Source organism: Falco biarmicus, chromosome 11, assembly GCF_023638135.1.
Source record: "Falco biarmicus isolate bFalBia1 chromosome 11, bFalBia1.pri, whole genome shotgun sequence".
In the NCBI taxonomy this organism is placed as follows: Eukaryota; Metazoa; Chordata; class Aves; order Falconiformes; family Falconidae; genus Falco; species Falco biarmicus.
The window spans coordinates 23,856,921-23,869,341 of record NC_079298.1 but is presented as its reverse complement, the minus strand read 5'-3'; the positions used below and the strand labels follow the sequence as shown (position 1 = coordinate 23,869,341).

Genomic DNA, 12,421 nt, shown 5'->3' with positions numbered 1-12,421 from the left:
TAATTGGGACAAATTAGGTATAGTTAAGGCAAATATCCCAAAACAAGTAAAAAGAGAAAAGAAAAAACGTTACTTACTCGGGCAACAACAACCTTCTTGTTTGCACAACCAGAACGCTGTCAAGGAGTCAGAAGCCAATTATTACTTTATAGATGTAGCCATCCACAGAAAATATTTTCAGCAAAGATCTACCTAAACTTGTCAAGGTGTCATATTTTGGGACAGGAAAATGTCCAGAGCTATAATTTTACTATCAGCAAGAATCTTAAAAAGCATGTTCTTCATCTGTTTTCACCTTATTACTCCATCAGGAGTTCCTGCCTAGTGGAGTCTCCCTCAGCTCAACCACTGTGGTTTAGAGAACAATCTGTATAATGATTTTACTGTTTGTTTTTTTGAACACTTCCCACCCTTCTTTGTGAGAACGTTTAGAAGCAAACTCTTCTACAATGAAGTCCAGCAATATGTACTGCATAGGGATAACCAAGAGAACAGCAGCATCCTCTGTGAACAAATGAGGAAGTGATGAGTCTTCTAAACAGGGCTTGCTGCTGAAGGATTATTTTTGCAGAACATTTTGCATTAAACCTAATGCAATGCATTCAAGGTAAATACAAGTAAAACCAAAAGATGTTTTCAGAAGGCCTCTTTACATCCTAGTATACGTGTTGGGTGCAGTACTAAAGTACCAGAGAGGAAAAATAGGGAAAATAATAAGCAGTAAAATATATGGCTAACAGCTGAAGAAAAGGCAAGTAGTTGATGACAGAAGGTTACTCTAGATGGCAGTAAAACTAAAGGAGGCTGTAATGGAAAAAAAACCTTTCTAGGAACAGAAAGAAGTATGGAAAAATGTTCGTAAGCACAGAAGAATGTCGTTTGTTTATACAACAGTGTATTTGCTTGGTCACAATCTACCCGTGTTAATCACAGTTTCTGCTCATAGGACAGATGGAATGTCTTGACAGAAAGAGTATTACCAGGGGATAAACGTTACTTTACAATACTAGCATATACGTGAGTTAAAATTAGAACAATTAGAAAAAGCTTGTAGTGGCTGCATGCCTCACGTTCACAGATGGTTAACCACTCAGTCAAAGTGCATATACTACCAAAAAACTGTTAGTGTATGTTCTTACAAGTATTGTACATAATTGCTATCAATGATAGCAAATAATTGTGAAGCAGCCTTGAGAATGGCTAGAAGGGACTGAGTACAGAGAAATATAACATCAAATATGCCATTCTTTAATTAAGTTTTTGAAGGGTATTATAAAGCAATCATAGACTACAATTAGAGGCCAACGGGTCTAATGTAAGAATTTGAATACTCCTGAAGAAAAAAAAGCACTTACCTGAGCACTGGCACTATAGGTAGTGTCATTCTGGAAAAGAATAAATTATTTCCTTCTTTAAGAATTATTTGAATACAATAAGCTTACAGAAACCTGATTTTTTCTGATACTGCATACAGACAGAATGTTGCTCACATTCTCCAGAACCTTGCTTAAATTAGTTTGAAATCCTGCCATTCCAGTATGAAAAACATTATATATAGATATATAAACATTATAGATATTTATAACATTATAGCAATTTTTGATTGATAGAAACGTAACATGAAAAGCAGTGGAATAGCTGCCACTATCTCTTCTTTCTTTCATTGTATGTATTTAAAGCTTGTCTATGGGATTTATTTATTTATTTATCAATTACTGTAAAATGTGTCCTTAGATTTTAGGGAAAATCTTATGTTACTGCAAAGCTTACTGCAAAGCCACTGAAATCTTTTCATCAAGTTAAATACATTTAAGAGCACAAAAGTTATGTGTAACCTTTATATGATGATTTTCAGTAAGAAAACATGCAGTTGCTGAAACAGCTGTTAGTGTAGGAACTCAGCATGCTTTCTGGATCATTCTGCTCACAAGACTGCATCTAGCAGGGCAATATTTTCCAATCTACATGAAAAACGTTGTGATGAAAATATATTAGAGTGTGCATACTCACATCATCACAAGCATTGGGATTATCATCTGAGAAATCTTGTGAATCCTAGAAGGACATCAGATAACAGTTATTTCCTCACAAAAATGGATTGTTAAAATTACGCTTTGCTATCGTATTCTGCAAGACAGAATTCAGGCTCATGCAAAGAAAAAGGTGAGTTTAAATAAGACCTTTATAAGGAAAATAACCCAAATACATGGCTGCAATAGTTACTTGCAGGGAAAGTTCCATTCTTCAATAAAACAAAAAAAAACCCAAACCCAAACCCAAGAAAATCCAAAACAAAAAGAGCACAAAGCTATTATGTTTTATTACATATTTGAGAAAGATGATGCAGGGACTACAAAGATCAGCATAAAATAATATATAACTAGGAGAAAGGAAGGACTAGTTACCTGACTATCATAATAGCCATCTGAGGAAGACGATCCACCCTTTAAAACAAACCAACCAACCAAAATCAGATAAAATTAGGACAGAGAAAACGTGATTTTGAGCAAAGACTGAAGGTTAGATGAAGTGACGTACAAGTAGGGAATTAGAGCATTACTTACTTGACCACCACCATAGCCTTGTGAGAATGATCCATCCTATAAAACAAACAAATATAAATCTCACTTCAAAAGAAACTGTGATTTGGTTTGGGGGCTTTAAAGCTGGAATAAACAATTGCCTGGGATTCCTTTGAACAAATACAACTTTCTAGATATGTAGAAAACTTATCAGATATGATAAAAAAGGTTTTACCAAGAGAAAATCAAGGTCTACCTACCTGGCTGCTACCATAATTTTGTGAGGGAGATGATCCACCCTGCTAGCAAAAAAATATTAGAATTAATATTATGATATTTCAGACTGGATATTGATCGGTCATTGTGGAACCTAAATGAAGTAAAATCTCAGTGGGAGGAAATAATAATCTAGTACTTACTTGGCTGCCACCATAGCTTTGTGAGTATGATCCACTCTGCGAAAACAAAAAAGCAACAGTTACAATGCTCAAGAGTTGAATTTGATCAGAATCCACAGACCTAGCTTTACTAAGTTGCCAAGTTCTTTCTATGTAAGTGAAATTTCAGGGCTGATAAAAATTATGTTCTAAGAGAAAGAGTTACAGGCTGGAGCTGGGGAGACTCTGCAAGTGTCTACACCGTAATGAGCAAGAAAAGTATACTCTAGATTAGAACTGCTTAAAAAGCTTTTACTGATGGATAATTAAGAGCTACTTACCTGACCACCCTGTGATCCATCCTGTAAATTAGACAAAAATTGTGATGCTTTAGACACTGTCTAGCTGTGGATTATTTTTAATGAAAGCTATGATACTTGCTTAGGAAGAGTAAGGAGCAGAGGCAGATATGCAATATAGAATTGATTTCTAACGTAGTAAGCACAGATTGCCAACAGTGCAAAGGTTAATACTGTACGAGACACAAGTCAAGGAACCACAAATATTTATCTTTAAGTAATGTTTAATACACAGATGAGTTTCATTCTGAACAGTCTCTATAGAAAGTATATTTTTTTTCTCCTGTAGAAAGCCTAATTTATACAAATGGAATGAAAAATTCCTCTGGTAGCTTTATTACGCAGAAAGCTGTGAGATACAGTAGCCTTGAGGAAAAGGTTTTAAATAAAGCACTCAGTATGTTTCAACAAGCCCTCCTTACAAAAGGAATGTAACTCCCCCAAGTGAAATCAGAAGAGACATTTGTAGAAGTATTAATGTCAAAAGTGCATAAGAACAGTGAAACCCTGAGCTATTGGAGTGGAGTATTTGCCTCTCACTAAAATGAAATTAAAAGTATTATCTTCCAATGTTCTAGCTTTTTTTAGAACAAAATTTAAGTGCTTCCTATAGTCTTAGAAGGAACTATCTCCTCTTCATAAAAAAAAATCTGAAAAGCTATTATAAAATAATTATATACCTATATAATATATTCTTTCAAGTTACTATAATATATTACATACGGCATATTGTATATACTATAGCAGATTATAATGATATAGCAACAACTATGTTGTTCGAATATTTATGAATATTGTATATATTTGTATTAATAGAACACAGTATTTGTTAATACAATGAATCTTTTTCTTGTGAAAAATCAGTAAAACTCAAGAGGTGTATGAACATTTTTAAAAAGGAGATCATCTAGTACTGTTCTCTTACTAATTTTTAACATTACAGAGATTGTTTCTTTAAACATAGCAGACATCTTTCGGTGGTTTTTAGAGTTCTGACACTGAAAAGTTGTAACAAATACAAATGTAGCTACCTATACTTCACTGCACAAACTGAATGAATTTTTAAGCCAGTCTGTTTCGGGAACTTCAAGTGGCAAGCAGTCCTAAAATATTTTCTGACTTTTCATGGGAAAAGTCCACAGACAGGCTGGTGAGATCCAGCCCTGATTTAAGCAGTTGAGAAGTTCTGCACCAGACTTTCTCTATCCAGAATCTAGCCTTAATATCCTATAGAGCTAGTCATTTCACAGACAAAATGCCAGGAAAAAGGGGGGAAAAAAGGACCACCAAACCCTTGTGATGCTCTTGTGTGTAGGAAGATAGCAAGTTGGAATCTTATAATTGGTAAGATTACATGGATTTGCAGTCTATGAATCTGAAGTTGGTACTAGTTGAGTTAGTAGGAAAACTAATCTTAGATGCACCTTAAAATTGGAGGAAGGACATTTACCTGGTGGCAAGGATTGCTATCATATGAAACACCCTGTTAAAAAACACAAACAAACCAAAAGGTAAATGCCCAAGTTTTCATTTTCTGGCAGTAATTAGCTTTCTTAAAATTTCTTACATGAGAATGAATGTAACATAAGTCAACATAACACTTTACAGAAGTTGAGTTTAATTTTATTTAACCTTTTAAGTTTGTGCCTTCACCCTCTGCCGCTCCTATACTCACAAGCACCAAGACATGCACACAGATGATCAAAGCAGGACTACTTGTGTGCTACATGGAAAGTGAGGTAGGCTGGCAATTGATATCTTTCTGTATCATCCTAGTTCTTCTTGATTCAAAAAGATGACTTTTTTTTTTGGGTGTGGGTTTTTGGTGGTTGATGGGGTTTTTTTGTTGGTTGGTGGTTGTTTTTTTTTGACAGTCCTTTTAGTAGTCAACAGTTACTGTTGTGTGAAAATCTACCTCAGAATCTTGCTAGATTCAGCCATCATACATCTTAGGCAAGGCTGCTGCCCAATGCCTTTCATTTCCCTGTTTTGGGTATATTTATTGGCTACATCCAGTCTTCATGATGGGATAACAGGATGAGAAACTTTACGCACAATGCGTTCTACCCTGGTTGTCATGCTGTCATTATTAGAGCACAGGTCTTCTGTTGATAAGTCAACCTGTGACACAGGTTGTAGCAACACATTCTTCAGTGTTTATCAGTTTCACTGCTGGTAACCGTGTCCTTGTTGTACTGCTTCTTATGATGTTTTCATGCATTTCCATTCATACTTAGGTTTATACCAATCCTAATATTTCTGCTAAGTACTTCTGCTAAAATTTTTTGTAATTATACTTCTCTTTCATTCTTGTCGCTTCCACCTGTATATTAATTTGAACATAGGTCTACTGTCATGGTCTCATTCATGATCCTTTCACCTGGGATCTCATCATTGAGGACACCACCTTTACACCATTGTAGGCATACATAAGTTGAAATGGAACCAGGATGAAAACCTACAAATCTAACTATTCCATAGAAGCCACTCTCTGATCCTACCACTTTCTATAGGAACTAAATGGAGCAACATCTGTAAATCACTCCCAACCAAAGATTTTATCTGTTTACTGAGTAGACAGATGAATCACTGCTGCTGTGTGTAACACTACATGGGAGAAGCCACTTCAGTTTTGTTGCAATGGCCAACAATATCAGTCTTTCTAGATCATACCATGTAACAAAGAAAACAAAAGATTCCAAATCACAAACATTATACACTTATTGAAAAATATGTTACTACTACAAAGAAAGCTGGGACTGATTTTCAAATAGTTTGGATAAAGAGGACTTACTTGTCCACAACCACTACTGCCACCTGAATAAGCAGATCCACCCTGCTGAAGAAAGAAAAAAAAAAAAAAAAAAAAGGAGACTATCTCAGTAATCCAAGTATTACTTTACTCCATATTAAATACAGAACTAAATTTTGAAAGGCTTTTGGCTGCCTGACTGCTTAAAATTCAGAAGATCAGGTACATAATACAAAATAGTTCACAAGAAAAATCACAGTATGTTGAATATTATAGTACATCAAAAAGCTGACACCTACATGCACTCCTATCTGTGTGGGAAAGAGATGCTTCAGTGAGCATGTTGTTCCCAGATCCATATAACAAAAAGTTCACCACTTTTCTAATGAGAACTTTACTGTACTATTTGAAGAAACAAACCACAAGATTCTCAATACATGTACGGAAACATCACGCACATGTTGTATCCTAAAAGTAATTGACTGATGCTTACCTGGCCATACGAACTGCCACCTTGAGGTTGGTAGCCCTGTAAGAAAGGCAAGAAGCAATTTGTAAACTAAGCAAGATTGTCCTATTCTCAGCAAAAGCCACGAAGCAAATTGAGACACAGAATACTAAAGGAAACATCACTTTGAAAAATCTGCCAGTCGTGCCAGTCACAGAGGGATCAGCAAAGAAGTGCCTACAGAACATCCAGTTTGCTTACCTGGCCATAAGAAGTGCTGCTGCCCGAGTAACCTGGCCCACCCTAAGACAAGGACACCGTTTGGTTACTTCCCTTTTGTAAGGGATCCAGCCTGCCCTTAGGAAAAGCAAGCAGCTACCTCCTAGAGCTATGCAGGGCTGTATAAAGAGGCAGACTTCCCCCTGGCCCTCGTGATGATGCTGACAGCAATGATTTCACATTGCTGAGATTCCAGATAAATAAGTAGTACGTGGGCAAATTTTGAGTGTGAGAATGCACACTTTCAGAGAAAGTGTCCTTTAAAGTTCAAATTCAGAGATTCTGAGGGAGTGATGGCTAGGTGTTTTTGCAGTGCCATGGCACTCCGCTTTCTCAAATGCTGATTCTGACTGGTGACTGGCTGATGCTTACCTGGCTATAGGAACTGCCACCTTGAGGCTGGTAGCCCTGTAGGAAAGGCAAGAAGTCATTTGTAAACTAAGCTGTAGCCTCAGCTCAACCGCAACAGAAATGCCCATTTGCACTAGAAGTTCCTCTGAACTATGTTCTTTTTCCGTCATGGCAATTCAGTGGTACAAACCAAAAATCAAGGACCACTCAACACCACCAAAGAGGAAAAGAAAAATAAACCCCAACCCGCATAGTCCATTTACAAGGCAGGCCCCTACCAAAAAGCTCAATACATTTCAGCAGGAAAGTCTCACCTGGCCATAGGACTGGCTGACTTGGGAACCCTTGAAAAAAAAATAAATAGAAGGTAATTTCCATCTTGACAAGGAGGCTTCTCTAAAGAGCATAATGTTTATGGAGCTACAGCTGCACAAGGGTTTCTCACAAAGGCTCTTCCTGAGCCAAAGGACACAGAGCAGTAGGCTAGCATCTGTGCAGCAGGCTGTCCTACTCTCAGCAAAAGCCACGAAGCAAATTGAGACACAGAATACTAAAGGAAACATCACTTTGAAAAATCTGCCAGTCGTGCCAGTCACAGAGGGATCAGCAAAGAAGTGCCTACAGAACATCCAGTTTGCTTACCTGGCCATAAGAAGTGCTGCTGCCCGAGTAACCTGGCCCACCCTAAGACAAGGACACCGTTTGGTTACTTCCCTTTTGTAAGGGATCCAGCCTGCCCTTAGGAAAAGCAAGCAGCTACCTCCTAGAGCTATGCAGGGCTGTATAAAGAGGCAGACTTCCCCCTGGCCCTCGTGATGATGCTGACAGCAATGATTTCACATTGCTGAGATTCCAGATAAATAAGTAGTACGTGGGCAAATTTTGAGTGTGAGAAAGCACACTTTCAGAGAAAGTGTCCTTTAAAGTTGAAATTCGGAGATACTGAAGGAGTGACGGCTAAGTGTTTTTGCAGTGCCATGGCACTCCGCTTTTTCAAATGCTGTATTCTGACTGGTGACTGGCTGATGCTTACCTGGCTATAGGAACTGCCACCTTGAGGCTGGTAGCCCTGTATAGAAAGGAATTATTGATTCATAATTATTATATTTATGAAGCAGATTTCTCTCTCATGTTTGTTTCTTTGTGGGGAAAAATCCCCTAGAATAAGAGAAACAACGTGCACACTGCTGTTTATCTAGAATTATTTTAATATTTCTTATTCTGGATGAATATCTGATCAGACTGTATTTATCAAACAACAATCATATTCTAGTTTTACAGCCATCTCAGAGAGGACTCTAGCCTTATAAAGGTTTTCCAGGACACTGAAGGAATGCAAGATTTCCTTATGGGTTTCTTTTGCCTGCTGTTTCTCAGACACCGGGCTTAGATGGCTAAAGGTAGATGAACACTAAATTCCTGTATTTGTAATTTTGGTGGGCCCCAGTTGCACAATTTCCTTCCTCTGAGGGAAAATAAATGTGAAAAATTATTTGTAAAAATTGAGTTTTAAAAAAAATATAGATTCATAAAATGGAAACAAACAATGCAATTAAAAATAGCAGGCCAAATGAATTATTCACGGGTGCCAGTATGTCCTGAAAATCTATCAGTTATATAAAGTTACTGTGGGTAACTATGAGGTGCTGATGCCATCTGCCTTCAATATAATGAAAAAAAATAGCAGATGTTTCATATACATGCAGACCTGTGCCACAGCTGCGTGGTACAGTTATGAAGACAGGGATTACCAAAAAGGATTGGAACTATCTAGTCTATTTCTGCTATTTGACAAAGATTCTGACAAAATTCATAGCTATCTTACAGCTGCTTTTATTCACATAAAAACTGTAAAGGGAGGTAAACATTCATCAGTTGCAGGCTGTAAGACCAAAACTTCCTGCAGCTGAGGACCTGACTCAATATTATTTATTCCTTGAAATTGTTTCTCTGTATTGAGATCAAACGAGACAGTGAAGAACTGACTAGAAATATGTCTTGTGCCATGTAAATCAATTGGTACAGGAATAGCACCAAATAGACTATCTGTATGATAAATTTTTAAGTTGCATACCCATGGAAAAGATTAAGTAGTAACAGGAAACTATTCTGCTTGCACATACCAATTAAAAACACACCTGTCATTTTCACAACTAAAGTTTTGAAATTGATTTAGTTTACTATTTCTTTTTAAAGAACTCAACAGAAATTTAAAAAAGTAATTATAAAAACTGCTGCAATTTACAGTGCCATGGCACTCCGCTTTCTCAAATGCTGTATTCTGACTGGTGACTGGCTGATGCTTACCTGGCTATAGGAACTGCCACCTTGAGGCTGGTAGCCCTGTAGGAAAGGCAAGAAGTCATTTGTAAACTAAGCTGTAGCCTCAGCTCAACCGCAACAGAAATGCCCATTTGCACTAGAAGTTCCTCTGAACTACGTTCTTTTTCCGTCATGGCAATTCAGTGGTACAAACCAAAAATCAAGGACCACTCAACACCACCAAGAAGGAAAAGAAAAATAAACCCCAACCCCCATAGTCCATTTACAAGGCAGGCCCCTACCAAAAAGCTCAATACATTTCAGCAGGAAAGTCTCACCTGCCCATAGGACTGGCTGACTTGGGAACCCTTGAAAAAAATAGAAGGCAATTTCCATCTTGACAAGGAGGCTTCTCTAAAGAGTATAATGTTTATGGAGCTACAGCTGCACAAGGGTTTCTCACAAAGGCTCTTCCTGAGCCAAAGGACACAGAGCAGTAGGCTAGCATCTGTGCAGCAGGCTGTCCTACTCTCAGCAAAAGCCACGAAGCAAATTGAGACACAGAATACTAAAGGAAACATCACTTTGAAAAATCTGCCAGTCGTGCCAGTCACAGAGGGATCAGCAAAGAAGTGCCTACAGAACATCCAGTTTGCTTACCTGGCCATAAGAAGTGCTGCTGCCTGAGTAACCTGGCCCACCCTAAGACAAGGACACCGTTTGGTTACTTCCCTTTTGTAAGGGATCCAGCCTGCCCTTAGGAAAAGCAAGCAGCTACCTCCTAGAGCTATGCAGGGCTGTATAAAGAGGCAGACTTCCCCCTGGCCCTCGTGATGATGCTGACAGCAATGATTTCACATTGCTGAGATTCCAGATAAATAAGTAGTACGTGGGCAAATTTTGAGTGTGAGAATGCACACTTTCAGAGAAAGTGTCCTTTAAAGTTCAAATTCAGAGATTCTGAGGGAGTGATGGCTAGGTGTTTTTGCAGTGCCATGGCACTCCGCTTTCTCAAATGCTGATTCTGACTGGTGACTGGCTGATGCTTACCTGGCTATAGGAACTGCCACCTTGAGGCTGGTAGCCCTGTAGGAAAGGCAAGAAGTCATTTGTAAACTAAGCTGTAGCCTCAGCTCAACCGCAACAGAAATGCCCATTTGCACTAGAAGTTCCTCTGAACTATGTTCTTTTTCCGTCATGGCAATTCAGTGGTACAAACCAAAAATCAAGGACCACTCAACACCACCAAAGAGGAAAAGAAAAATAAACCCCAACCCCCATAGTCCATTTACAAGGCAGGCCCCTACCAAAAAGCTCAATACATTTCAGCAGGAAAGTCTCACCTGGCCATAGGACTGGCTGACTTGGGAACCCTTGAAAAAAAAATAAATAGAAGGTAATTTCCATCTTGACAAGGAGGCTTCTCTAAAGAGCATAATGTTTATGGAGCTACAGCTGCACAAGGGTTTCTCACAAAGGCTCTTCCTGAGCCAAAGGACACAGAGCAGTAGGCTAGCATCTGTGCAGCAGGCTGTCCTACTCTCAGCAAAAGCCACGAAGCAAATTGAGACACAGAATACTAAAGGAAACATCACTTTGAAAAATCTGCCAGTCGTGCCAGTCACAGAGGGATCAGCAAAGAAGTGCCTACAGAACATCCAGTTTGCTTACCTGGCCATAAGAAGTGCTGCTGCCCGAGTAACCTGGCCCACCCTAAGACAAGGACACCGTTTGGTTACTTCCCTTTTGTAAGGGATCCAGCCTGCCCTTAGGAAAAGCAAGCAGCTACCTCCTAGAGCTATGCAGGGCTGTATAAAGAGGCAGACTTCCCCCTGGCCCTCGTGATGATGCTGACAGCAATGATTTCACATTGCTGAGATTCCAGATAAATAAGTAGTACGTGGGCAAATTTTGAGTGTGAGAAAGCACACTTTCAGAGAAAGTGTCCTTTAAAGTTCAAATTCAGAGATTCTGAGGGAGTGATGGCTAGGTGTTTTTGCAGTGCCATGGCACTCCGCTTTCTCAAATGCTGATTCTGACTGGTGACTGGCTGATGCTTACCTGGCTATAGGAACTGCCACCTTGAGGCTGGTAGCCCTGTAGGAAAGGCAAGAAGTCATTTGTAAACTAAGCTGTAGCCTCAGCTCAACCGCAACAGAAATGCCCATTTGCACTAGAAGTTCCTCTGAACTATGTTCTTTTTCCGTCATGGCAATTCAGTGGTACAAACCAAAAATCAAGGACCACTCAACACCACCAAGAAGGAAAAGAAAAATAAACCCCAACCCCCATAGTCCATTTACAAGGCAGGCCCCTACCAAAAAGCTCAATACATTTCAGCAGGAAAGTCTCACCTGGCCATAGGACTGGCTGACTTGGGAACCCATGAAAAAAAAATAAATAGAAGGTAATTTCCATCTTGACAAGGAGGCTTCTCTAAAGAGCATAATGTTTATGGAGCTACAGCTGCACAAGGGTTTCTCACAAAGGCTCTTCCTGAGCCAAAGGACACAGAGCAGTATGCTAGCATCTGTGCAGCAGGCTGTCCTACTGTCAGCAAAAGCCATGAAGTAAGTGGAGACACAAACTGTCAGCCATGGGCATGTTGAGTACTTGTGAGGCTAAGTACTGGCTTCCCTGTGTTCTTGAATTCATACCTACCCTTGTGCAACATTTCTAGTTGCATGTAATGATACAGAGAATATTGAGAGATATTTGCCTTTATTTTCCCCCCTCCTCAAAGAGGAGGAAGTCCAATGAGCATTCATACATGAATTCATGCTATAAATATTTCATGTGTTACTCAGCAACAATTTATATTATAATTATGTTAGTGTATGTTAAATTCACGCAGTTGTTTTCGACAGAAGTAGCTTTATCTTGCACATAGGTCTGCAGTCATGATTTTCTATCCTTTTTAATATGGATAATCAACTATCCTTCACAGCTTTTGGAAATTTGCGATGCAATATACATGGGGACTATATCTACCTGTACGGGATTTATGGTGTGATACTGAGCCTAGAATCACTTCCTCTCAGTGCCATGACTTTTGTTCACCTTTTAGAGGA

General features: G+C 38.9%; 1 protein-coding gene across 1 annotated transcript in view; it reads right to left on the bottom strand.

Moving 5' to 3' along the window:
• Positions 1–7,779, bottom strand: part of LOC130157197 (loricrin-like) — a 34,422-nt gene extending 26,643 nt beyond the window's left edge. The window contains exons 1-14 of the mRNA XM_056356529.1: positions 7,403–7,779; positions 7,110–7,145; positions 6,720–6,761; positions 6,504–6,539; positions 6,053–6,094; positions 4,709–4,741; positions 3,241–3,261; positions 2,942–2,977; positions 2,783–2,824; positions 2,565–2,600; positions 2,406–2,444; positions 2,011–2,055; positions 1,356–1,385; positions 78–116 (exon numbers count right to left, since the gene is read on the bottom strand). Of these exons, the coding sequence (XP_056212504.1) occupies positions 78–116; positions 1,356–1,385; positions 2,011–2,055; positions 2,406–2,444; positions 2,565–2,600; positions 2,783–2,824; positions 2,942–2,977; positions 3,241–3,261; positions 4,709–4,741; positions 6,053–6,094; positions 6,504–6,539; positions 6,720–6,761; positions 7,110–7,145; positions 7,403–7,717 (792 nt within the window). The 5' untranslated portion in view covers positions 7,718–7,779. The remainder of the gene's footprint in view (positions 1–77; positions 117–1,355; positions 1,386–2,010; positions 2,056–2,405; positions 2,445–2,564; positions 2,601–2,782; positions 2,825–2,941; positions 2,978–3,240; positions 3,262–4,708; positions 4,742–6,052; positions 6,095–6,503; positions 6,540–6,719; positions 6,762–7,109; positions 7,146–7,402) is intronic.
• Positions 7,780–12,421: the final 4,642 nt, after the last annotated feature.